This window comes from Marmota flaviventris, chromosome 1 (assembly GCF_047511675.1).
Source record: "Marmota flaviventris isolate mMarFla1 chromosome 1, mMarFla1.hap1, whole genome shotgun sequence".
NCBI lineage: Eukaryota > Metazoa > Chordata > Mammalia > Rodentia > Sciuridae > Marmota > Marmota flaviventris.
This window is the reverse complement of record NC_092498.1, coordinates 7,664,769-7,691,942: the sequence shown is the minus strand read 5'-3', so window position 1 is coordinate 7,691,942 and position 27,174 is coordinate 7,664,769. Positions and strand designations below refer to the sequence as shown.

The following is a 27,174-nucleotide window of genomic DNA, read 5'->3' as shown; positions in this document are numbered from 1 at the left end:
AGGAGAATTGCCTAACTTTAGTCCATTCTGCCTGGGAGGTAGGGATTCTGTCTGCTTACGACTTTGACCCACAGGTAGGTAGAATTTATTATTGTCCTTCAAATGTACTCCTCAGTTTTCTTGCATACATGTTTTTTCCCATTCTCCTTAGGACTAGCCAAAGTCTCATCTCATAGGGTCATCCCAGCCCTACTATAACTGTTTCTGAAATTTCTTATTCATATCACTAATTTACATGCTCATTTTGGGAAGAAACCATATATTAATAATCTTGGAGTTTAGGGGAAAACCTTGTACATAGAAAATACTCATATTTTTTCTTGTGTGAGTTAAATACTGCTTTGCAGTTGTTCCTAACTCTGAGTGACTGTTTACAAGTAATTGTCTCACCCTCCCAAACACAGCCCTAGAATTTATCACCTCACTCCTTGGGAGCATCTGACTTCCTAGAGGCTGGGCTCTGTCTTAAGTTTCTCCATGGAATTTTTACTATTTCACATAGTATTTTGCAACTAAGAAGACACTTAAAAAGATAGAGGGGAGTGGGCAGCAATTTGAGATGATGTCTTGGCCCCACATCCCTGAAAAGGCAGTCCACTGAGCAGGAGAAGGACCTTTCTTAGTGTGTGCTACCTTCTCTGCCTTCAGGGCTCTCATAGGATATCTCAGATTTCCGCAAGGTTTAAAGTCTGACTCTTCTCTTCTCTGCCTCCTCATTGCCCTGTCACCTCTTCCTTGTCCCACCTCCTCTTTGCTGAGGGTCCTGCCAGGTATTGTGGGCTGTGCCAACACCTTACATGTAGGATCATATCTCTTAACCCCAGTGCCTCCATAAGATGAGTTGAGTTGAGTGGATGTTCATTGTCAGAGCTGTGGAGGTGTCCGCTATAGCAAGCCCAGCCAGAACACAGGTCACCATTGTTTGTGTTTAATACTGGCATTGAACTAAGGGCCTCGTGAATGGTAGGCAAGCTCTCTACCACTGAGTTCCCTGGCCTAGCTCTTAAGTTTTATGTGCACTCATTGCAAGGAGTGTGTATAAGTCTGGTATTTTGGTCTGCTGAGGAAAGAAAACTGGACATTAAGAAAGCTAGAATTTAGTTTTATGTGGGTATCAGCTCACTTTGCAATGTGGACACTTTCCTCAACATTTTCCCCTCCTGGTTCAGTGTGCTGACAACTTCTCAACCTGCATTCCAAAACATGTTAACCAATGAAAGGTAAGGATGGGAACATCAGGAAACTAGCCATTAGACTCCGAAAGTGAGACATACAAGGTTGCAGAATGAATATATAAAGTTACAAAGTGAATTTAAGTGCCTGTTAAGTAAAAAGCAAACTGGCTAAGAAAAATTTCAACTATGCTTCAAGAGCTAGGAGAAGAATTTGTAGAGAAAACTAAAGACTTAGGAGAAATCAAGCTGCACATGTCAGTGCCACCAAAAATGGAATTGTTAAGACCCCAAATACAACAAAGAATTAGAGACTCCAATGACAGAGTGTATTTTTGGAATCTGGGTGTAGAAGGGGAAAAGTATCGAGTTGAATATGATAAGCTTTTCTATGACGTTTCTCAAATCAGAACCTGAACACTAAAAACAGAATTTAAAGGTGATTTAGAAGAACAGACATATAAGTCAGAGATTGCAAGCCTGAAGAAAGATGAAGAACTACATAAACTATAAACTTGGTGTTGATCCCTTAAGAGGCAGCACAGGAATGGAGTGGCTTGTCCAAGAAAAATGCTACTTATATCAGAAATGAAAATATTAAGAGGCAGACAGCAGAATTAAGGACCGAAAAAGAGAATTCTGGTGCTTAGGTAGAAAACGGCCAAAGAATACAGGTGTGGTGGTTGGCTGATATTCAGGCTACAGTCAGACTGAAAAAGTTAGCTAAACTATTGGGCCAAATTCTTGGAAAGAAAGCTGCAAATGGGTGGGGGTGGAACTCAGTGGTTGAATACTTGCCTACTGGACTAGAAGCCCTACTGTGGGGGCTGGCAGCCACTATAGTCAAGCAACAAAGTATCTCTTAATCAGTAAATAATATAAAATTGAACAAGAAAGAAATACACTGACCAATAAATAACTTAAATATTCAAAATAGGTGACTAAACATAATAGATAAAACTAAAGATAGGTCACACATGGTGGTGCATACTTGTAATTCCAGCAATTTGGGAGGCTGAGGCAGGAAGATCCCAAATTTGAGGCCAGTCTGAGAAACTTAGTGAGGTCCTCAGCCATTTAATGAGATTATGTCTCAAAATGAAAATGGCTATGGGCTGGGGCTGTAGCTCAGTGGTAGAGTGCTCGCCTCGCATGTGTGAAGCCCTGGGTTTGATACTTGGCACCACATAAAATAAATAAATAAAAATAAAGATATTTTAAAAAAAGAAAAGAAAGAAAAAGAAAAGGGCTGGGGTTGTAGCTTAGTGGTAAAGTGCCCCAAGAATTTAAAACAAATAAAAGTGAAGCAGCAAGCTCTAGGAGTGAGCTAAGAAAGGAATAAGACTTGGGTGAACATAACTGAGTCACTAGAATGTCAGCCACTGAGCACCAGGTGCTCTTGATAGGAAAGGAACACAGCACAGTGGCATGTGTCTATAGTCTAGCTTTTTTTGGAGTGGGGGGAGATGACATCAGGATTGCTTGAGCCCCAGAAGTGGAGGCCAGCCTGGGGAAAATAGCAAGACCATGTCTCTGAAAGAAAAAATGGTTACAAATTAATATATAAAAAGTACAAGCTGCCAGGGAATGAGGTTATAAAAAAAATAATATACAACAAAATGAAAAGCTGGAGTTCAAGAACAAGTTAGCAGATCTAGAGAAAATGAAAAGTGGAACTGGAAGTCTGGAAACCCTCTGAAAAGGATCTGTGTGAGGAGAAATCTGCTCCATACATGGCAAGAGAGTCGGCCAGAAGGATCTTCATGGTATTAGGCTGAAATGTCGACAAACTGTGAACACCAAAAATGCAGAGAAAGGAAAAATGAAAATTCTGACCTGAAACAACAAAGGAGTAGTTTGCAGATGCAAGATCTCCCTTGCACAGTCAGAGTGGATTTGACGAATTCAAACCAAATGCTAAAGGGAACAGTGAAAAGCTGAAATAGGAATGCCAAAATTTAAGAAGCTGAGCCGAAAAAGTGCAGCTATGAGTTGAAAAGGTAGTGGAAGAGGAAAAGAAAGAATAGACATGGTGGTTGAAGAAAAGCATAGGCATCCAGTTGAGCAGGAAGGAAACTGCAGTGGACTACAGTTGCCTAGAGACAGGGAATCCCTTCACAAACAAGCTGAAGAAATCGAAGGAGAAGGCAGAAGTTTTAGAGGCCTGTAGAGAAGAATTTGAAACAAATTCTATCATTCAAAGAACATGGAAGGTAAGACTGCAAGGCAATCTGGACCTTGTGCCTCAGTGGAGGTTCCAAAAGGGAAGAAAGACCTCTTGAAGTAAGGAGGCAGATACAATTAGAGGACATCAGCAGATTCTGTCCAAAGGAAGAAAGAGAATGTGAATAATGTCTTCCAGTCACCAATATCTTCCAATATCACCCTGGGCAAAATGTGACAGGGGCCTTTGGTGTAACTTCTGCAAGCACTTTAAAAATGAACACAATTAGGATTTCTGTGGTCCTTGGGGGTGGTGGTAACATCAAAGTTTTCCCATTTCCAGGTCCAGTGGATCAGAATTCAGACAATAATGAGAATCCTTCTATGGATCCTTTACCCACCAAACAGGATTTCTTCAGAAACCATCTTGCCTTTGCAAATGACTTGAACAAGAAATAGCTGGGTAAAATATAAAATTGTATTGTCAAATGATGAGATAAAAAGCTCATGTATATCTGTGTAAGATAATATATATTATTATATACTAAATAAGGACATATTTAATTTATATAAACTGAATAAACACATAAGATAGCAGAGAGATAGATTAGTCCAAGATTAGGACCTAGAATTTTGAACACCTCAATGTATGGGAAAAGGAACACTTTTTACATCATTACAGAAAAGCACAATAAATTTGAAGGAAAGTAAATGTAAGAACAATAAAAACAAAAAGAATATGAAAGACTTCAAAAAAGACTAAAGGCTATACAGAGAAGCCATAATGAATTTTGTAGTCGAATTTTGTTCTCTTACATGCTCTTGGTGTCAGTCCTGTTAGCTTTCAGTCACTGGGCATGGAACTTCCTTTCCTCCTCATAGATTTGAGGAATAGTATCAGAGGATGGACCTCTGCTTTGCAGGAGATTAGAACTAGAAGAGGAAGTGCTAGAGGAATCAACTCTCCTGAGGAAAACTGTTCCTGAAGAAAGGCAGATCAAATAGATGAAATGAGAGATGCAGGAAAACTTGAAGTTTTGTTTTATTTAAATATTTTTTTGGGGACTGGGGTTGTGGTTCAGCAGCAGAGTGGCTCGCTTAGCATGTGTGAGGCACTGAGTTCGATCCTCAGCACCACATATAAATAAATAAACAATAAAGGTACACCAACATGTAAAAAATATTTAAAAAAAATTTTTTAATTGTAGTTGGACACAATACCTTTATTTTATTTATTTATTTTATATGTGGTTCTGAGGATTGAACCAGTGCCTCGCACATGCTAGGTGAGCGCTGTACCAATGAGCCCACAACCCTAGCCCAGAAAAACTTGAAGTTTACTGTGTGGCATTGAGATGCTTTCTTACTGCTTGCAAAACACTTAAATATGCCTCAAGAAATGTGCCAGCTACATGTTATGTGTTGAGATTTTAGGATTGTACTAATAAAAAGTGGAGCATTAACAACTTATGAGCTATTTAGAATACTCATTGCCAATCCTTTGAGAATGTAAAAAAATAATAATAATAAAAGGAACTAATGGGGGCAGTTACTGAATGACTGAATTGCAATGGGTGGGACTAACCCATGTGATTGTAATTTTAGGTGCCTGTGGCATTTGATGATGTCTCCATCTACTTCTCCACTCCAGAGTGGGAAAAGTTGGAAGAATGGCAAAAGGAGCTTTACAAGAATATCATGAAGGGAAACTACGAATCTCTTATCTCCATGGGTGAGGCTGAGTTGGGACCTTCTGAATGAGGTGACAGCAGCCCCAGAGAGGGCGGAGACAGACTCTTTTCCTTTACTGTCCTCATTTTCATTGTGTCTTTACTGCACAATGAAATGAGAGATGTCCAAGTTTTTAGTTTCCAAGCTAAAAAGGCCAATTCACACTTGCTAAGTAGGATATCATAATCCCTCCTTTTGCTAAATCCTAGGGAAGAATGACATTCAGGGCTGTGAGTCTTGTGAACTGGGGGTTTCCCTGGGTGTCCTTCACATTTAAAGGAGCTTAACCACTCTCCCTTGAGGCCTGCTGTCATTCTCATCCCCATGAAAGGAGCAGTGGGCAGAGCTCACCTGGCACATTGCTTCACCTCATAGTACATTTGCTCGTACCTGCTTTCTTGAGTAGTTATCATCTTTTGTTGGAAGTGAATTGATGTAGAGAAGCCATATTCAATCTGAAAGAAATTCCTGGGGACCTTAAAGATTGTACTCAGCCTTAATGGCTGTTGGTCGTCATACTTCATTTAGCTCTGTCATACCCGCTCTCCCTTTTTCCTCTCGTAGATTATGCCATGAACCAACCTGATGTCTTATCTCAGATTCAACCAGAAGGAGAACATAATACAGAGAACCAGACAGCACCAGAGGCAAGTGAAATTCCTGCAGACCCCAGTGAAGGTAAGTGGGAGTAGAGATTATCCACTCTTCATCTCCCTTTCCTGGTCAGAACTAAGTAAGCAGGATTTCAGGGCTTCCTGAGCCATTCATTGGTAAATCAACTAGACTTTGAATGGGTATTTCTATCTTGGTAAATATAGAAGAGCTTGGAGATCACCTTGTATATTGCCATCACTGATCGTTACCACACATCTAAGGGTCCTTGATGAAAGTACTAAACCCTAGTTATTTACTAAAATAAACATGCTTACATGACAAGGAATCATGCAGGTGTGGAGTGCAGAGGCTCTGGGAAGGTGTGCCTGAGAGGTACAGAGGCCTAGCAGTCCACACAGTCCCTCCAGAGTACCCTTAACCAGTGGACCCTGATTTCACCTGCCTGGTTAGTGTGGATATTCCCAGATCTGGAGAGCTAGCAGAGAAAGCTGTGGTCCTGTTGTACCATCTCATGTCCTACCTTGGCTGTCAGAAAATCCTCATACATCTTTTTTCTTTGCTGAGTAGAAGTTCACAGAAAGTTTACTCTCCAGATACCTTTATCAGATGAACTTTGATCACTATCCCCTACACTGGCATTTTTAAAAATATCTTTTTATTTTGAAAATTTTCAAACAGAAAAATTGAAGCAATTTTATAGTAAACACCTAGCTATCCAGCACAAGATTCTACCACTAACAGTTTCTCAGCCTTCTTAATTCACATATATCTATCTCTGTACCCCTCTATCTGGCCATTCATCCATCAACCTGTTCTGTTTTTGACATATGTAAAATCAGTACAGACATCAGTACATTTCCTTCTAAATAGTTCAGCATCAATATTATTAACCTAGGATTCAATATTTTTTTTCCCTTTTGAGGTAAATTTTACAAAATGTTCAAATCTTAAGTGTATCTTCTCTGGGTTTTGAGCAATACATACATCTGCTATACATATTTTTTAAGAATGTGTGGATGATTGCATATAGGTATTGAAATAGGTTTAATCTGATTAATCTCTATCATGATAAAGAATATGTTTAAAATAACATCACCAGATGGGTGATTTGATTATAGAAAGATTCATTATCCATGTATCTCTTTAGTCCATATTGTTAAGTGCCTGATGGTTCTCAGCTAGATTAATTGTATCATTTTATTTTGGGGGGATGGGTAAAAAAGATACAAGTAATTTGGTTTGATAATGATGTATCAAAGTTTCATTTAGCTGTTATCTTGTGAATTTATTTTAAAAGCCTTGGTTTTTAAGACTCTGTTTCTGGGTAGTCAACCTGCATACCTTAATACATTTTTTACTGAAAATGAACAATGTGTTTGATTTATTTAACACTCTGATTTTATTCTTTATAGTTTTAGCTTCCATTCATGATTCTCAAACTAGATATTTATCCAAACTCGAGAATAGGACTCATGTGACTTGGGTCAATCAATATGTTACATTAAAAAAAAAAAAAAAAACCTCACAGAACTGGGCATTTAGTAGTACTCATAGCTAAGATTTGTTATGGCAAAAGGACACAAAGCAACATCATCAAAGGGAAAAGGTACCGAGGAAAGGAGAGACAAGCCTCCCTAAGCCTCTCCCAGGGACTTTGCAGAACACACTTACTTTCCCCCACGGTGAAATACAGCAACACATACAGAGTGTTGTCAACCAGAGCATCTCACCAGATACTCAGTACCAGGGTCTTCAGTTAGAGGCTGTCACACAGACACCCTCTGCCCATACCCAAATTCCAGACTCCCAGAAGAAAAGTAGGCAGCCGGTATAAGCCACACTGCTTGACAAATAGTTTAGGCAGAATGAGTTACTTTTAGCATTTAGGGAAAGTTTTATATCAGTGTAGAGAATGGTTTGCTAGTCAGGGATGGACCCTGCAAGCAGGCCCTTCTAAGTCTGAGGCCTATTTTGAATCTTCTCCTTTCACTGAAGAATAGTATTTAATCACTGTCTAGTCATAGTCATTAAAAGACTGTTCCACACAAATATTAGGTGGAGGGTACTAACGTTAGGTTACTTTTGTGACAGGATTTAAAAAATATCTTTTTGGAGGCAGGAGGATGGCAAGTTCAAAGCCAACATCAGCAACTTAGTGAGGCCTTAAGCAACTTAGTGAAACCCTGTCTCAATATAAAAAATAAAAAGGACTGGGAATGTGGCTCAAAGGTAAAATGCCCTGGGTTCAAACCCCAGTACCAAAAAGGGGTAAAGAAATTAGAAGCCATGGACTCAGGCCAAGATTTTAGAATGACCCAAAATTAACTCAGTTCTTAAACTTACAGTCCAGGGAGATGTTTTTGACCATCAAAGTTCATTGCTGTTATCCTATCTTTATCTCTGGTCACTTTAATTCAGTAAAATCATTTTATTTTTTAATTTTTATTTTATTAATTTTAGTTGTTGATGAACCTTTATTTTTAATTTATATGTGGTGCTGAGAATCAAACCCAGTGCTTCACATATTCAAGGCAAGCACTCTACCACTGATCCACAACCCCAGCCCCTAAAATCATTTTTCTTAAAGAAAATCAATGATTAAGTCATATCCTAATTTATAATAATCCTGTATTTTTGCTTCAAGACTACATTAGCTTAATTTATTTGTGAATAAGAATCATCAAAATATAGAGGTTTTAACTTATTGCACAAATATTTAGCACATTCACCTGGCTAGGTTATAGACCTACACCTGTTTTACAAAGTTTGTTTTTTTTTTTTTTTAAGTGTCTGTACTTTTAACCAATAGTTGTTACCCATCTCAAGTATTTTTATAACTTTCTTAGAAGCCAGATCTCAACATGTTTTATCTTAGCTGCTTTTCTAGACCTTTGCACAAATCTGAGAACCTCGAGTTTCTAGCCCCCTTTCAGAAAGCATGGTACATATAAGTTTAAAACACGCAGAAACAAATTAACTCAATCAGATTCACACTTAAAATAGCATTCAATCAATATAGACATTAAATTTATATTTATTGTGATTAGCCTTTTTATTTTTAACCACTCTCAAACATAAAATCTCAGCATTTATCTAGTTTTTCTCACTTGATTGGTATCCAGTTTTTCTCTATTCTCTGGTTTTCCCCGTGGCCTGCTACTTGCATGGTCCAATGACATGGCTTTCCTTTTGTGCATTCAGCATTGGGCCTGTGAGGAATATGCCTGTAGTGCCACTGTGCTGACCTGACCAGTGTCTGTTGTGCTGTCTCAGAGCAGGTGTCTGCACCAGGCCATCCAAGTTCCAGGCTCTCCGATTCTGTTTCACTTTCTCAAGGCCCTCCTTATATACTCGCACTGCTCTCCCTAGATTGTGGTTGACACTGCAGTGTTCTGTGTGTTCTGTGATAGCAGTGCTGAGAACCAGTAATCTGATAAAATACATATTTATTTAGTTGTTTTGATCCAGCTAGTTAAATGGCCAGAGGAACTTTTAGACGTTTGGCATCATTCAGAAAGAAGGGAGCTGCATGTGGTAATGTGGGCCTCTAGTCCCAGCTACTTGGGAAGCTGAGGTGGGAAGATCATTTGAGCTCAGGAGTTTGAGACCAGCCTGGACAACTAGACCCCATCTCAAAAAAGGGAGGGAAAAAAAAAGGGAAAAAGAAATTCAGGGGCTAGGGTTGTAGCTCAGTGGTAGAGTGCTTGCCTAGCATGTGTGAGGCAGTGGGTTCAATCCTCAGCATAGCATAAGAATAAAATGAAGATATTGTGTTCACTTAAAATAAAAAATAAATATTAAAAAGAAAGAAAAGAAATTTAGCTTCTTGGTGTATGTCCCAAGTCCAGGGAAGACATTTAGCAAGGGGATTCTAGTAGTGCCAGCCACTTAAATTTCTAGAGAACTGGCTTGTTGTTTAGCTCTTCATAGCTTTTATGGTTGGCTTCTAACTAATATTGTAGGGAAAAGACTGGAAAGAATCCAAATGCTTATCAATCAGGGATTCTTGAATAAACAATGCTGCAGCTACGTAGTACGACTATAAAAAGGAGTGAGAAAGGTCTTACCACTATAGAGAGATCTCCAAAATATATTATGAAGTGAAAAATCCAAGGTGTAGTTTGTGTATTTTATGTGGTATGCCATACTGGGTCAGAGAGGGAAGGTATGAATGTATACATTTTTGCTTATATATTCACAAAGAAACGATGGAACATTAAAACAAAAACAAACCAGAATGACTTTCTCTGTATAGAGATGGAACCATAGAGATAGAACCTAAACTTCTCTAAATATACCTTATTTTATAGCTTTGATTTTAGAATGCTGTAAATATTTTTTTTGGATATCTTATTATGTATTTGATTTTGAATATTTTGAAAATCAAATACATAATAAGATATCCAAACCTAATGGTATGTTAGGTGACATGAACACACACAGATTTATTTCAAGTGACTTTAAAATTTAATGTTTTAACTGTATGTCCATAGAGAGACACATCCCAAAGACTAAAAGAACCACAAAACAACAACTTTGCATTCATATTTTATTAGTATATTGGTATCATTTTGGAATATATTTAGATGAAGCAAAGACCACGTTAATGTCATTAGAAATTAAGCTTTTTCAGGGTAAGAGAGGAAAAATACTAGTATAAAACAAAAGGATTTAATTTAAACCCAGTAATCTTACATATGAATCAGAAATATTAATATGGACTCATAACACTTTTCTTTCTCTAAGAAGTATGTCTTTTATAACTTTGTCCATTGAAAAGATCTAGAAACAATGATACCTGATATTATAGTTTGGATGTAAGATATCCCCCAAAGCTCACGTGTAAGATAATACAAGAAGGTTCAGGGAAGCCAGGTGTGGTGGTGTACACCTGTAATCCCAGCAGCTTGGGAGACTGAGGCAGGAAGATCACGAGTTCAAAGCCAGCCTCAGCAAAAAGCGAGGCACTAAGCAAGTCAGTGAGACCCTGTCTCTAAATAAAATACAAAATAGGGCTGGGATATGGCTCAATGGCTGAGTGTTCCTGAGTTCAATCCCTGGAAGCCCCCACATCCCCCAAAAAAAGGAGGTTCAGGTAAGAAATGATTGGGTTATGAAAGCCTTAACCCAATTAGTGAATCAATCACCTGATGGGATTAATTGTATGATGGCTGAAGGCGGGTAGGGTGTACCTTGGGGTACATAATTGTATTTGGCATGTGGAGGTCTCTCTGCTTCATAATAATCATGTGAGCGTTTCCTTCTACCACACTCTTCTACCATGATGTTCAGCCTCACTGTGAGCCCTGAGGAATGGAGTCTGCTGTCTATGGATTGAGATCTCTGAAACTGTGAGCCCCTAAATAAATTTTTCCTCCCCTAAAATTGTTCTGGTCAGAACTTTTAGTTACAGCATCAAAAACCTGACTAAAACACTTGATTTGTAATTAGCAGCCTTATCTTAAGTCCCATTTCTCAGAGTGGTCATTGATTTTTGAGCCTGGGACAAGAAATGTATTTATTTACTACAGTGATGCAAGGTTGGTTTAACATAAGGAAATCAATAGACAAAATTCATCACATCAATAGACTTAAAGACAAGAATCATATGATTATCTCAATAGATACAGAAAAAGCATTTGACAAAATTCAGCATCCATTCATATTCAAAATACTAGGAAAACTAGGGATAGTCGAAATGTACCTCAACATTTTATAAGCTTTATAAGTTAAACCCAAGGCCAATATCATTTTAAATGGAGAAAACTTGAAAGCATTCCCTCTAAAAACTGGAACAAAACAAGAATGCACTCTTTTACTCTTTTGGTGGTGCTGGGGATTGAACCCAGAGCCTTATGCATGCAAGGCAAGCACTCTACCCACTAAGCTATATCCCTGGCCCAGGCTGCCCTCTTTCACTATTTCTATTCAACCTAGTCCTGGAAACCCACATAAATTAGAAGAAAGAAATTAAAGGGATACAATAAGAAAAGAACTCAAACAACACCCATAAATCAATTGCATTCCTATACATCAGTGATGAATTGGCTGAAAGACAAAGTAGGAAAATTATCCCATTCATAATAGCCTCAAAAAAATTGGAAATAAATCTAACAAAAGAGGTGAAAGACCTCTACAATGAAAACTACAGCACACTAAAGAAAGAAATTGAAGAAGTGGTAAGATCTGCCATGTTCTTAGATAAGCAGAATTAATATTGTCAAAATGGCCATACTACCAAAAGTGCTATATAGATTTGATGCAACTCCTATTAAGATTCTGATAATATTCTTCATAGAAATATAAAAAACAGTCATGAAATTCATGTGGAAAAATAAGAGGCCCAGAATAGTCAAAGCTATCCTCAGCAAGAAAAGTGAAGTAGGAGGCTTCACAATACCAGATCTTAAATTATATTACAGAGCTATAGTAACAAAAATGGCATGGTATTAGAACCAAAACAGAAATGAAAACCAATGGTACAGAATAGAAGATACAGAGACAAACCCACATAAATATAGTTATCTCATACTAGACAAAGGTGCCATAAACATAGGTTGGAGAAAAGATAGCCTCTTCAACAAATGAGGCTTGGGAAACTGTAAATCTATATGTAACAAAATGAAATTAGACCCCTGCTTTCACCCTGCACAAAACTCACTAGAAAAAAAAAAAATAGGCCTAAATCTTTATCATGTCAGCTTAAGAACTGACTTCTTCAACAAGAGTCCTAAAGCACAAGAAGTAAAATCAAGAATCAATAAATGGGATGGTATCAAACTAAAATGTTTCTTCACAGCAAAGGAAATAAGAATGTGAAGAGAGTGCCTATAGAATAGGAAAAAATCTTTGCCACCTGCCTCAGAGCATTAATCTCCAGGATATATAAAGAACTCACACACACACACACACACACACAGAAAAAAAAAAAAAAAACCCAACCCCAAAAACCCAATCAATAAATGGGCAAAGGAACTGAACATGCACTTCACAGATGAAGAAATATGAATAGTTAAAAAATATATGAAAAAATGTTCAATATCACTAGCAATTAGAGAATGCAAATTCTCTAATACCCTGAGATTCCATCTCACTCCAGTCAGAATGGCAATTATCAAGAATATAAGTAACAATAAATCTTGGTGAGGATATGGAGGAAAAGGTACACTTATAAATTGCTGGTGGAACTGCAAAATGGTGCAACCACTCTGGAAAGCAGTCTGGAGATTTCTCAGAAAACTCTGAATGGAACTACCATTTGACCTAGTTATTCCACTCCTTGGTTTATACCCAAAAGGACTTAAAATTGGCATACTATAGTGATACAGACACATCAATGTTTATAGCAGCTCAATTCACAATGGAACCAAGCTAGGTATCAATAGATGAATGGATAAAGAAAATGTATATATACACAATGGAATATTATTAGCCATAAAGAACTATGAAATTGTGGCATTTGCTGGTAAATAGATGGAACTGGAGATTATTGTGCTAAGTAAGCCAATCCCCCAAATCAAAGGCCAAATGTTCTCTCTGATGTGCAGATGCTAATACACAATAGGGAGCAGGGGGGATAGAAGTTCATTAGATTAGACAAAGGGGAATGAAGGGAAGGGAGGGAGGATGGGAATAGGAAAGACAGTAGAATGAATCAGACATAACTTTCCTACGTTCATATATGAATACATGACCAGTGTAACACCACATCATGTACAACCACAAAAATGGGAAGTTATACTCAATGTACAATACGCCAAAATAGATTCTACTGTTGTATGTAAGTAAAAAGAACAAAAACCCCAGGGCTGGGGTTGTGGCTCAGTGGCAGAGCGCTTGTGAGGCACTGGGTTCAATCCTCAGCACCACATAAAAATAAAAAAGATATTGTGTGCATCTATGGCTAAAAAATAAAAGATTTTTTTAAAAAAAGAACAAAAATATTTAAAAGAAAAAGAAATGTACTTACTAGCTGAGCCTGCTATAGTTTGTCATGCCAGAAATGAGGGAAACCAGGCATCTGGGGTCATATGAGAAGCACATCAGGCCTATTCCATTGGCCAAAGAAGAGAAAAATTAAGTCTTAAAAAGAATAATGACTACAGTTGATTGATGCTAATCAAATATATAACATTCTATCAATTTGTAATGATCAACAATAATATAAAGTCAAATCCGCTTGAATGGCATTTGGAGGTTTCTAGAGCACTAACTCATTATTTGCGAAAGAGAAAATTGTGAAAGAGAAACAGGTAAGCCTTAATGTAAGCCATGTTTTTGATGGTTGAAGTGTTTCTTAGGAGCTCCTCTTCTTCACACCCACTGCCCCTTTTTCTTTACGTCTGTGTGTTTGTATAAGGTCTGGGTGGGAACAAAGATAAAGCTGCACTGGTGACACATACAGCCATGCCTGCAGCCCACGTAGTAGGTGGGAAGGCAGCCTGCCGCCTGTGTGCAAACCTGCACTCCCGGCTCTCCATATAATGGACAGTGTTTGGCCCTGGTTGTACCCACTGCTTCTTTTTGATCTCGGCACACATTAGATTCCAGCCATCTCCAGCTGACTTAAAAGCACTGGGCAAAAGAGTGAGTGCTGTTCATTTGCTAGAAATAAAACCATACCCTGCCTACAAGGCTTTTTTGAGAAATAACTATAGAGAGCTTGAGTTTACTCTCTGGGTCTTGCCAGCTTGCCAGCTTGTCCTTTTAGGCCAAAAAAGGCCACCCAGATCCAGGCTGGAATAGCAAGCATCTGCACTGACCAAATGAGGCCTTCAGAGGCAATGCTGTTTTTGTTCTAAAAGAATCCCAAGACCTGAAGGACCAGGGCTCAGGACCCAATGGCCTGTATCATTTAATAAGCAAAGATAATATGATATCTGAGGAGAAGTCCAGAATTGGAAATCTGAAAAATCTGAAAGTATATATATATATATATATATATATTTTTTTTTTTTTGAAAGTATATTTTTGAGGAGTCAAATTCTGTGTTTAAACTGATTTGATTTTGTAATTCTGGAAGTATATTTCTCTTTTAATTAACGTTTAAAAAGCCATTTTGGTCATCCTCATTCTTTGCTTATTTTCTTTTTGTGTGCAAATCTTTGATAATATGGTACTTCACTGTAAATACTTCCTTACTGGTAATTTAGTTAACCTATAGGCTCTTCTACTTAAAAGGAGAAAATATTGCCTGCTCTGCTGTTTCACAAACTGTGAGAGAAAAGTGAAAATATGTTGAATATAAGAGTGTTACCGGGCTGGGGCTGTAGTTCAGTGGTAGAGTGCTTGCCTACTATGTGTGAGGTACTGGGTTTGATCCTCAGCACCACATAAAAATAAATAAAAAAAATAAAGGTATTGTGTCCATCTACGAGTAAAATAAATAACTAAATAGATAGATAAATAAGAATGCTACTGGGCTGGGGTTGTGGTTCAGTGGTAGAGTACTTGCCTAGTATGTGTGAGGCCCTGGGTTTGATCCTTAGCACCACATAAAAATAAATAAATAAAAAGATATTGAATCCAACTAAAACTAAAAATAAATATTTAAAAAAAGAATGCTACTGAAATTAAAAGTACTGTTTTTTCTAGATTATTTCAGAATATCGTCTCCAAAATAAAGATTGTAATTTATTTTTTAATAGGCTCACTGAAAACAAGAGAATCAAGCCGAGAATATCATATAAAAATACATCAATTTGATTTCATTTTGAAATGATTCTCTAGAGTTTTATGCATTTTCTTATAAGCTGCCTATCTTGTTACAGTTAGTTAGAAATAAAATTTGGGCAAAATGCAGTGTTCTACAAACCAATGTGATTAATTTTGTCTTTTGATTCAAGTCCCTGAAGTTCATTCTCTTTTCCCCCACAAATAGAGCCTGGTCTTTCAACATCAGATATTCTGTCTTGGATTAAACAAGAGGAAGAACCTCAGGTTGGGGCCCCACAGGAGTCCAAGGAGAGCGATATCTACAAAGGCACCCATGCAGGTGAGTAACAGCCCAGACAGATGCTCCTGTCCAAATCCAGTTTATGCTAGGAGTGACCAGAGAAGCCACAGCAGGAATGGGGTTTTAAAGGCAAAGGAGTGGGAGAAAAAAAGACCTGGTTGAATTAAGCCATAAAAGGCACTAAGATGAATTGCAAGTGAGAAAACACACTCAAATGAAAGACAAATTGGAATGGTTAGAGCTGGGGGTGGAGCTCAGTGGTAAAACATGTTCTTAGCATGCACATGTCCTTGGGCTTAATCCCAAGCACTACAATAAAAAACAAATTGGAATTATGAAAGGAAGAAAAACAAGTGCATTCAGATGGACCAAAAGTATGAAGATGGGAAAAGACAGAAAAACATTTGAAGATCATGTAAAAAGTATAAAACAAAAATAGGGAGTGGGGTGGGGAGACAGGTGATAGAGACAGGAATGTTGTTGAAGAGATAGATGCAAGTGGAAATGTTAATCACATTCAATGAAAGGAAAAGCGATGATGGGAGAAGAAATAGAAATGGCTTCCTTCTAAGATATTTTTATAATTCCATTTTGCCAGTGGAATTATAAAAGAGAATCTCAAGGTCAGAAGTGATCCAACTGTTTATATAACTAAATACACTCTTTTAAAAATATCTTCCAAGCCCTGTATTCCTTTAGATTCAGTAAAGTACAAATGAAAAATAAGACAGTTTCTGTCCTTCAAGAAACTGACCCTGGGAACACATATGTTGTTATGTGGCAAGGGCTATATAAGCATAACAGAAATGAGAATATTTCTGATATTTAAATAAGGTATAAAGAAGGACATGAAGCCAGAAGTGGGCCTAGAAGGGTAATTGGTTTGAGATGGCTGGATATAATTTGGTAAGATGGGGAAAGGAGGGAGGTATTCTACAGAAGGGAGAACAGATGCAGAAGTAAAATGCTTACCCTATTTTCAGGGAAAGTGGAACAGAGAAGAATAAGAATAGATAAATAGGTGATTTTAGGCTTTGTCCCAACAGGCAATAAAGTTCTTGAGCAGAGGTGAAACATACAGTAATGTGGAGAAGACTGATGCCAAGAGTGTTCCTTTTTCAACAGGGAGCATCAAAGAGTACAGCCTTAATTCTGATTTGCCACAGGGACTGCTACACCTTGATTAATATCACAACAGCCCTCTGCTGTGTTGTTTATCTTAGCAGCTCAGAGCTGAGAGCAAACCTGTTGGAGCTGGGTAGGAACTTGTGAGGGTTGCCGGTGAGACAGCTCCTGAGGGGAGTAACTCTTGAGTCCTTTCTTTCAGATGAAGAGCTCGTCATCAAAGCCGAGGGCCTTGCTAGAGCCTCCTTATGCCCTGAAGTTCCTGTTGCGTTCTCTGCTCCAGCACCACCAGCAGCAAAGGATGCTTTTTCAGATGTGGCTTTCAAACACCAGCAGTCCACTCCCATGACACCTTTTGGACGTGCAGCCAGTGACTTGCCTGAAGCCTCAGAGGGACAAGTGACTTTTACTCAATTGGGTAGCTACCCTCTCCCACCTCCAGTTGGGGAGCAGCTGTTCTCGTGCCACCACTGTGGCAAGAGTCTAAACCAGGACATGTTGCTGACTCATCAATGTGGCCACACTAGCGAGCATCCCTTACCCTGTGCCCAGTGCCCCAAGCACTTTGCCCCGCAGACGGACCTTGGCAGCACCTCCCAGGACCATGCCAGTGAGCCACCCCCCACCTGCCCACATTGCGCCCGGACTTTCACTCACCCCTCAAGACTCACCTACCACCTTCGGGTCCATAACAGCACTGAGCGCCCTTTCCCCTGTCCGGATTGCCCCAAGCGCTTTGCTGACCAGGCGCGACTCACGAGTCATAGGCGGGCTCACGCCAGTGAGAGGCCCTTCCGCTGCACACAGTGTGGCAGGAGCTTCAGCCTGAAGATCAGCCTCCTGCTGCATCAGCGTGGGCACGCACAGGAGCGCCCATTTTCCTGCCCTCAATGTGGCATCGACTTCAATGGCCACTCGGCCCTGATCCGCCACCAGATGATCCACACGGGCGAGCGGCCATACCCCTGCACTGACTGCAGCAAGAGCTTCATGCGCAAGGAGCATCTGCTCAACCACCGGCGGCTGCACACGGGTGAGCGGCCCTTCCAGTGTGCGCACTGCGGAAAGAGCTTCATCCGCAAGCATCACCTCATGAAGCACCAGCGCATCCACACGGGCGAGAGGCCCTACCCCTGTGCCCTCTGTGGCAGGAGCTTCCGCTACAAGCAGACGCTCAAGGACCACCTGCGTTCGGGCCACAATGGAGGCTGTGTGGGCGAAAGCGACCCTGCCACACGGCCCCCCGACCCACCCGGTCCACTCCTAGCTGGCCTCGAAACCTCTGGCCTGGGTGTTAGCACGGAAGGTCTAGAGACCAATCAGTGGTATGGGGAAGGGAGTGGAGGGGGTGGGTTGTAAGTCTGGTTTAGCTACGCTCACGACAGGACAGAAAGTCTATATGAAGCCCCCAAGCCCTCCACCACTCGCAGTAATTATTATCTGACGCATAAGAGATTTGGTTCCTCTATACTCCACTGGAGATATGCTTATGTTTTGGAACTTAACAAAAGTACAATACCAGAAATACAGAAAGACCTGGAAAGGAGCCCCGCAGCCCCATCTTTTCAAAGATACCACAAAAACAGAAGTCAAAAATATTACAGAGAGGTTGGGAAGCAAGAGTCAACCTCAGTTTATCCTGTTCCAGGAAAGCAAAATGAGAACGGACTGCGTCTAGGTAGAGATAAGTGCATGGAAAGAGCCCTCAAGCATGAAGCAGGTCATCAGGCATGAGAATGTGCCAGGCCTTTCATTAATTCCTCAAGGTGAGGTAACTTTGGAAGAATGGGCCTTAGCCACTGTTTATGTTGCTGCCTCCTGGACACCAGCCGGGCTCTGTTCACACAGCTGCGCAGCCGCCTGTCCCTGAAACAGGAGGACTGAGACTGCCTCCTAGCTTTCCCACCTTGTCTTTTAATACATTCTGTCAATACCTGCGAACAAAAACCCGACTTAAATAGCTTATTTAGGAGAACAGTTCTTAACTTTTGCTGGCTTGGTTCGAAGCATTCAAGCTGTTGTATTGGTATTTAAACTGTCAGAAATCTTTGCCAAGGTCCTGGTTAGAAAATTGGAAGCAGAGTTCTCAGCCCAGCTTTAAAAGCTAGAGATCCCAAGAAGTAGCTGGTGTAACAATCATAGAACTGCTTGAACTGCTTAAAACCTGTGCCTGAAACAGAATTTTAGAGTGTTTTATGTCACATTCTCCCTTATCTTTTCCAAGCTAGTAAGCTGGCTTTTCCATTCCTGGTATCTGCTTGTCTTGATGATGATCAGCAGCAAAGATCACAGCACTTTCCTGAAACATTAAGGAGTTTCAGAAAGTGCTGCTGAGCTCTGGGCTTTTGTTTCCTCTAGCCAGTCACAGTGTTGTAATGTGGCATTCTCATTCTCGCATTCAGCAGGGAGGTCCCCCCACCTGGCCCTACTCCATTGGCACCTCCTAGGTCACTTAGAGCTGAACACCACATGCAGACAAGGATGACCTGTCTTGCCTGTTACGCTTTTAGGTAACTCAGCTACCATGGTTTTTTTCCTTGGGGTCACTGTTACCTGGGCAGATCTGAACCTAGTTCTGCTCCTCAACGTCTTTGCAACTAGTTAAAAGGCCTTTTTTCTTTATAGCTCTCAAATTTCAACTGCAAATTGAGACTGGTAAAAGTGGGAAAGTTAGCCTCTAGAAATTAAAAAAAAAAAAAAAAAAATCCTGTGATACATTCCTTCTCCTGCCAAAATCCCTGTCTTTGGCCTCTGTCCAGGTGAAGCTAAATATGACAGCAAAATCAAAGCAAAGGTTCTTGCAGAAACTTGACTGAAATTGATTTGATTTATTGTTTTGCTCATGCTTAGAGCCTGAGGTAGAAGAGAGAATGCAAAAGCCCTATGTCTTGGGCAGAAAAGTTGTTTATTCCCATACCCTCTTGTTTCCTCTGATTCTTCTCTGATGCCTGGAACAAGGTCTGGGACTATTTTGACAGGACACTTTCTTGATAAGTGATAAGGAAGGGACATGTTTTCTCCTTATCACTGAATCCACCTTTACTCTGCCTCATTCTGTGTAGCCCTGCTAGGAGAGGATGTTAGTCCAGCTGGCTGTGCTCCTGGGAAGTCTCTGTCTGAAAAGGCTGCTCTTCAGGATAGTCACATTTATAAAACACTGTTTTGTGACATTCATAATACCAGGGACTATGGGAGACATAAGAAATGTGTGTGAGACCTGGGCTGCTGTCTTAACTTTCAGTCTATAGACAATGAAAAAAATCCAAGGAAATAGAACAAGACGAATGATGGGCAGAACCCTGGTATGTTGGGATCAAGAGCTTTCTAACCACAATCTGGCCCACACCAGGAAAACTTGGAGGAGTTCTGGGAATCCCAAAATCAGGGTTCTACCTTCGTTGATGCACTAGGAACTTCAGTGTGAGATTCAGTTCTGGTTTGCACCTTGATTCCCCCAGTTAAAAGGGAAAAGAGTCAAGGCACCATCTTTAGGAGGTGAGCTCTCTTTGGAATGGATTCAAGCATCTGCCAGAGTATGCTGGAGGAGGGATTCCTACATTAGATGTGATGTGGGACCAGATAACATCTAAAATTCATTGACTGAAAAGATTCACTGAGAATACAACTAATAACAAGAGAGACCTGTGCATTAAAATGCGGCAGATAGATACCACAGCCCTTTCTGCTAAGAACTGTAGCCAACAGAGACCTAATTTTGGCAAAAAGTGAACATAATCCAAATGCCACTGGAGCAAGAGTCATAAAGCTTTATGAAAGGGAATGTGCAGGCCATCCCAGAAAGACAAGCATGTGGAAACCTAATCCTCAGCCTTGACACAAGGCAGGGAGTTCAACTATTGTGGGTTCTGTTCTTTCCCTTCATCAGGCCCCATCAGGTAGAACTCCAGGCCCCCTCTAAAGGGTTTTTCTGCTAATGATTCAGAAATGGATCAGTGGGAAAGATGAGATAGAGTTCAATGAAGTTTTCAGCATGTGGAGGAGAAATTCATGTTCCATCAAGTGCTCCTGAGAGAAACCATGCTGAGAGAAGCACCTGAGGCCTGGGGACACAATAGGGAAGAGGAAACCCCAGAACTGTGCTCCTCGCCTGTCCTTCTGACTGGCACACAAGCACCCTCTCCTCTGGAGTAGATCCAGATGTTGACTAACCAATCACTCTGCTTACTACGTTTCCATGGTTACCATTGGATGTGCCCCTAGTGCAGCCTCAAATGTGAGAATAAATGGAAGTTGGTTGATTGTCTAGAAAGTGAAAGGTGACTCTGAGCCTCTTCTGCTGGACACCTGGTACTGAAGACACCTTAGGTGGACTCTGGCTAGATCCATGTTCTACACAATTCCTCCACCACAATTCCACCACTGGTGGGGATCCCTGCTGGGCTTCTCTCAGCCAAACCCTGTAGCTTGCTAGGCATTAACATGCACAGTCCCCAAAAAATCTTGTTGATAAAGGGTCTGAGTCCCTTTTTTTCTTTCAAATAGGATGGAAGTCCTAAATTTCTGCTCATATTTCCTCTGAGGCAAGGGTAGGACCCCCCCACTCCCCAGGTCTTGGCTTCTGCAACATCAAAATGCCCCTTCAGCAGCTGTCTGAGGGTTGTAAATAGCTAGTCTTCTCAAAAGGTTGTTATAGACAAGACCTCTGATGTTAGCAGATAGGTTTTTTTCCTGTGGTTTTGAGGGACACTTCTGGCCCTGTTGCATTAATTCTGGTTCCCTATCTGTAGCAAAGGAGAATTTATTTCTCACATGTCTGTGAGAGGCTGTTGTGTGTTTTGGAAAGTTTCAGGATCTTTCAGGCAAAAGATACTTGAGTTAGGTCAGGTTGGTGTGATGATGGGATGGGACCAGGAGAGCATAGGGCCTTGATGTAAGGGTGCACAGTGTGGGTTAGAGCAGTGCCAAGGGCAAGAACTCTGGTCAGATCTAGATTCAGGTCCTGCTAAGTAATAGGTCTGTTATTTAACCATCTTGAACCTTAGTTTCACTATCAGTAAAGTAGGGATTTGAGACCTATTCTCAGAGGTGTTAGGGTATGCATGGAAACCCATGTGAAGTATTTAGCACAGAGCCTGTGACACAAGGAGGAGGTCACAGATCCTGGTTGAATTGGAGGTGCAAGTGTCAAAAACTGAGCTGCCCTGCAGGGCACAGGGTGGCTGGGAGCTCAGCCTTTTGCCTAACATTATCTTTTGCTTCTATTTAGGCTGGCCTATTTTTTCCTGTGTCTCCCAGCTCCAATAAGTTTCTGTGTGCCATGACCTCATGAGGCTGATTCTCTTTGATATTTCGTAAATTCTTTAATAAGGAGTCTGCCCAGCTCCTCTTCCTATGTGAGGACCCAGAAGTTTCCAGCCAACCCTTGTGGTTACGAGCTTATCCTGGTTCAGTTGGCTGGAGTCGGTAGTGGAAATCCTACAGCTCCTGCACCAAGATCTGTGGGCTGGTGGATTCACTTGGGAATGGGCAGTGACTGTATGACATTTCTAGTACTAGAGAATCTATCCTTAGACCAGAGCATATTGTCACTTGCATAAAGGAACTGGAAGGTGCTGCTTGTCTTGTAAAATAAATGTCATTAGGAGTCAAGGGAGGGTGTTACTCATCCCTTTCTGGCCCTGCTCCAGTTTCTTTTTAAATGAATAACTGGCCACAATCACACAAATGACTCTTGTCAGCTTGGTCAAATAAATTGCCTCTTCCAAAAATATCACCTCTAAGACTAACTACCCGTCAAAGCAGAATGATGCAGCCAAACCAGAGAAGCCATAAAAGCATCGTGCAGCAAATCTCCCCAAGATAGCCAGGTTTCATTTCAAATAAAATGTCCGATAAAACCTTGCTGAACTATGTGGCTTTGTCTTTATTAGTAAAGCCATTATTTGCTTTAAAATCTTGAGACTGGCCTAAAAATTAAGCTACCCAAGGGCTAAGGTATAGCTCAGTGGTAGAACACTTGCTTAGCATGTGTGAGGCCTAGTTCCATCTCCAGTACTATAAAGCAAAACAAAACTATCCCAAACACAGACTATGTCTCATTTTGTTTCCCTCATGGTGTTGGGCATCGGGATACTCAGTATATTGTGGGAAGACCACAAGAGTGGTTAAAAACTGGATTTTGGTCCCAGCATAACATTCTGTACTTGATGTGGGGCAAACTAATTTATGAAGATCTTGTTTTCCCAATTCTAATGTGAAGATTGAAGAAGATGGTAAAATATGGTCCCTTCTGAATCTAAAATTACAGAACTTAAGATTTTTACTTCTGGGTTCTCTTTTCTGTTTTTACTCCAGATTCTATTAGTGATTGTTTTTAACACAGCAGAATAAACACTTGCATTTATTACAGAATAAAGAGTACAATCCTAATTATAAAAAAAAGGGTTAAACAATTTGAAATTATGGATGCATATGATACTACGTAGGTAAATCAGTTCTTGGCCTTGAGTTTATAATTTCTTAAAATGGTGTTATAAAGACAATAACTGCTATCCAACCTTAGTGAGTAAACAACAAGATAAAAACTATGAATAAGAATAATTAAACCAATCATATTTATGTTATTAGATATTAAGTAATAATTTGGGATTTTCATTTCCCCAGATGATCTTTTGGGCCAAGACAAGGACTAGTGCTGTTGCACTAGTTAGTTCCTGACTGCACCTGAGAATGACTCAGGGTTCAGAAGAAGACATTTGTGTCAGGGCCTACCCTGGCATGGCTTCATTGTCTGTGATGGAGCCTGTGTGTTTCTGAGTTCCCCTAAGTGATTCTAATGTGCCTGTGAGATAGAAAAGATCCTAGGAAGAGGAAGACAGGCATTGGTCAGTGAGCCTTACTAGAGCAGTGAGCTATGGATCAGAGATGAATAAAGGTCTTGGAATCCACAGTGGGAAGCTGTAACTCGACAGTGGAGGCAGGACTTAGGGAAATAGGATATGGAAATGGTATTTGAAAAAGTTCTGACTTCTCTCCATAGTTAGGCAAGCTAGAGGCAGTGGGGAAAGCAGCATTCATTTCTGCTGCACCTTCTGTGTGCCATGTCCAAAGACCACACGCTGGCAGGACTGGGCAGGATATGCACAGCTGAGAGGGATGCCAGCACCCGTGCTGCAGACTTTCCTAACCTCCTGAGGCCTGCACCTTCTTGTAAGAGGAGTTTGCAGAAAAACAAGGGACTTTGGTGACATTATTACCAACTTGAATTAACAATCATACCTTACTTTTGCATTTGGAAACACTGGTACATTTTGTCATGAGCACTAGACTCTATTTTAGATGAATCTTGACCATTTTAGTAATTAAACAAGCACTTAAAATTTGGAGGGCTGCCTTTGAAAGGACACACTGCAATTACATATAGCATATCTTCTGCATAAAGGATTCCTAAGCCTTGGGTGCTCACTGAGTTAAAACAGTTTCAATGATTGAACATTACTTCTGTAGTATCACAAAGTCATTAAGAACCAAAGAGAAGCATGTAATCCCAGTGACTCTGGAGGCTGGGCCAGGACAATCAAAAACTCAAGGCCCACCTCAGTAACTGAGTGAGAACTTGTCTCAAAATTAAAAGGGCTGGAGATGTAGCTTGGTGATAAGCTGTTGCCCCTCAGTTCAGTGCCCACTACCAGAAGAAAACTAAGAGAAGCCAATGAAGGTCACTTGTCTATAGTGTCAAACTTGGAAAGGAGATGAAATGCTTAAGTGAAGCAGCCTAAGAATAAACTCAAGAAGGGAAAAAGTATATTCCCAAACTTTGCATAGGCTTAAAGCAAACATTTTTGGAAGAGAGATGGGTGTTTGAGTTAAAATGTTGGCAAAAGATGGGTCTGTAAAAAGGATGCTGAAAACTCTTTGGCAAGAGCAAAATGCCCTTAAAACTTTTGTAAAGTTACACAAAACATTTGGCTGTGGCCCCACATCAACCCTCCTTTCAGTACAGTGGTCTTGGAGCTCTGTCACTTTACCCTGAGCACCCATCCCCTCAGAATGCTCTGCCTCTAGAGGTGAGGAGGTCAATGACATTGTAGCCTAAAGCATTGACCTCCGTTGGAGGTGGGTCTAACTAGGCACAGTGTCTTTATTCATTTTTATTTTTTAATATTTATTTTCTAGTTATAGGTGAATGTAATATCTTTATTTTATTTTCATATGGTGCTGAGGATGGAACCCAGTGCCTCACGCATGCTAGGTGAGTGCCCTGCCTCTGAGCCACAACCCCAGCCTTGTCTTTTATATTTTTAGATATTGTTTTTTAGTTGCAGTTGGACACATACCTTTATTATATTTATTTTTATGCACTACTTAGGGTGCCTTACATGTCCAGGCAAGTGCTCTACCACTGAACTACACTCAAGCCCATAGGCACAGTGTGAAGTGAAAGTGAAGATGGGAACCTGTGAACATGGACGTGCCAGTGGGAAGAGAGCCCGAGGCTCTGAGGCTGTCCTCATCTCCCTTTCCCATGGGCCACCTTGGTAGTTCTTGACCTGCTTGTTAAATGAGAGGTGGGTGAAACTAAGTCAAAGAACAGATCTGGTTATCTTCTTCCCTTAGCCAAGAGTGAATCCGGAGGTTTCCCTCAAATAAATCTCAGGAGTTGTTGAAAGAACACAGCACCAGAAATCTTTAGAAAATGGTAGATAAATAAATGTTCCAGTTTTACGAATCCCCTCTCTTTTGGCCTCTCTGGCATCCATTAGTTGAGCATCTACCACTTCAAATGCCCTATCCATTGCAGTAGCTATAGAATTTCCAGGTGGAGAGAAGGAAGGCATCAAGGCCAACCTGACAGGTCAAGGGGCCAGGCTTGGGGCCTTCCAAGAAATCTGTTGTAACCATGATACTTGGCATTTTCCTCAAGGATAACTCAAGGACATCTCCAAGGGCAGGATGGGTTTCCACCATCGGATGTCTCAGCCTCATTAACCCTTTGTAACTGCAGTACCAATAGTAGGGTCCATGACCTGTGTGGCTTTAGTAGCTCCCTCCTTGTGCCCTTTGTTTTTTCCTTTAGGGAAGTACTCCTTAAACACCCCCAAATGTCTACCCTTCTGCTTGTATCCATTATGGGTTTTTATGGTCTGTTGTTTCTAGGCTCAGTGGTTATAAAATAATGCCACCAACTGAAGCCTGTGCACTTAATTCTGTTGAAGTTGTGTAGCTTTGTTCATATACAGCAGTGAACTATATCTCTAGCTCTGAGCAGCCACTCTGGTCACAAGTGGTGAAGATGTGGATGGCCAGGTGAAAATCCAACCTCTGCAAAGGAGAAAGTGTATAAATGCACCATCTTTTGTATAAAAAGAGTTGTAGCTATAACTTATTAAAAAGGAAGGGAAGTAATCTTAACAATTTTATCCTAAAAAGATACTTGCATGCTCGGGACTGTCCTAGTCCTCCATTCCCTATCTCTAGGAAAGAGGGGAGATAGTTGATGCTCTGTGGGTCAGAATGTGTGCTCTGAGGTGTGGCTTGCTGGCAGAAATGAATTAGCCTGGTTCCCCTAATAATATTGACATTATACTTACAACAGAGGGAGGCAGCTTGAGGCCAGGAAAGAAGGGAAACCGCTGAGTTCTGGGAGCATAACCTTTATCAGTCCCTAATCTCCCTGAGGATAATACTAACTCCATGAAATACTCCTTTCTATATCCTGGAAGTGTGCCTAACAGAGAAAGTATGTACTTGATAATGGCCCTTCTGAATATAGAACTGTAAACACGTGTCTCCCTTGGGCCCATAATGTTCTTTATTTTACTAAGTGCAATGGAACTCAGGCACCAGTAGGTCTGTTTCTCAGGGGGTGATAAGACTTGGAGATCTCTGTTCTTAAGATAAGCACTGGTCCTTTAGGGAGACCAGGTAGACACTATATTGCTGATAATTACAAGGATTTCTCTCCTTGGGTGAGGGATAACTGTCTTCCTTGAGTGCCCACTATATGCCAGGCAGAAGTCTCATCTCATTTAATTTCACAGCATTAAAATAGACCAGGGTAGGCATTATTTTCTTCATTTATATGGGAGGGGAAAAAAAGAGAAAATATAAAGTAAATTAAAAAAAGAAAAAATATATATGGGCGGAAAACGTGAGGCTCGGAGAAGTTAAATTGCTCAGAGTCACAGCTAGCAAGTGGCGATTTGGAATTTAAACTCAGGTGTCTACAACTGTGAAGCTGCACCCTCTGCCTAAGAGTACCTGGAGCATAGTAGGTGTTCAGTAAACGTTTCAGTAAAAATTTCAGAAGGCACCATTTTCTCCTGGGATGCCCAATATATTTGTAGAATTAGCAGAAAACGGGCCCGCAGTCCAGGGCCCTGCCTTGCTTGGGACTTGAAGGCAGGCCGTCGCGCGGACCCCTGACCTCGGGCGGAGCCGCCACATCGCTCT

The 27,174-nt window shown here is 40.6% G+C and overlaps 1 protein-coding gene across 4 annotated transcripts in view; it reads left to right on the top strand.

The window, feature by feature from the left end:
- The window catches only part of Znf398 (zinc finger protein 398), a 34,573-nt gene extending 11,529 nt beyond the window's left edge, over positions 1 to 23,044 (top strand). For 3 of the 4 annotated variants that reach the window (XM_071611183.1, XM_027943388.2, XM_071611190.1), the window contains 4 exons: positions 4,941 to 5,067; positions 5,631 to 5,744; positions 15,562 to 15,675; positions 16,964 to 23,044. In XM_071611183.1, the coding sequence (XP_071467284.1) occupies positions 4,941 to 5,067; positions 5,631 to 5,744; positions 15,562 to 15,675; positions 16,964 to 18,120 (1,512 nt within the window). In that variant the 3' untranslated portion in view covers positions 18,121 to 23,044. Of the gene's footprint in view, positions 1 to 9; positions 3,799 to 4,940; positions 5,068 to 5,630; positions 5,745 to 15,561; positions 15,676 to 16,963 lie in introns of those variants that run through there. The other variant, XM_071611187.1, reaches the window with a different exon arrangement.
- The last annotated feature ends 4,130 nt before the right edge of the window (positions 23,045 to 27,174 follow it).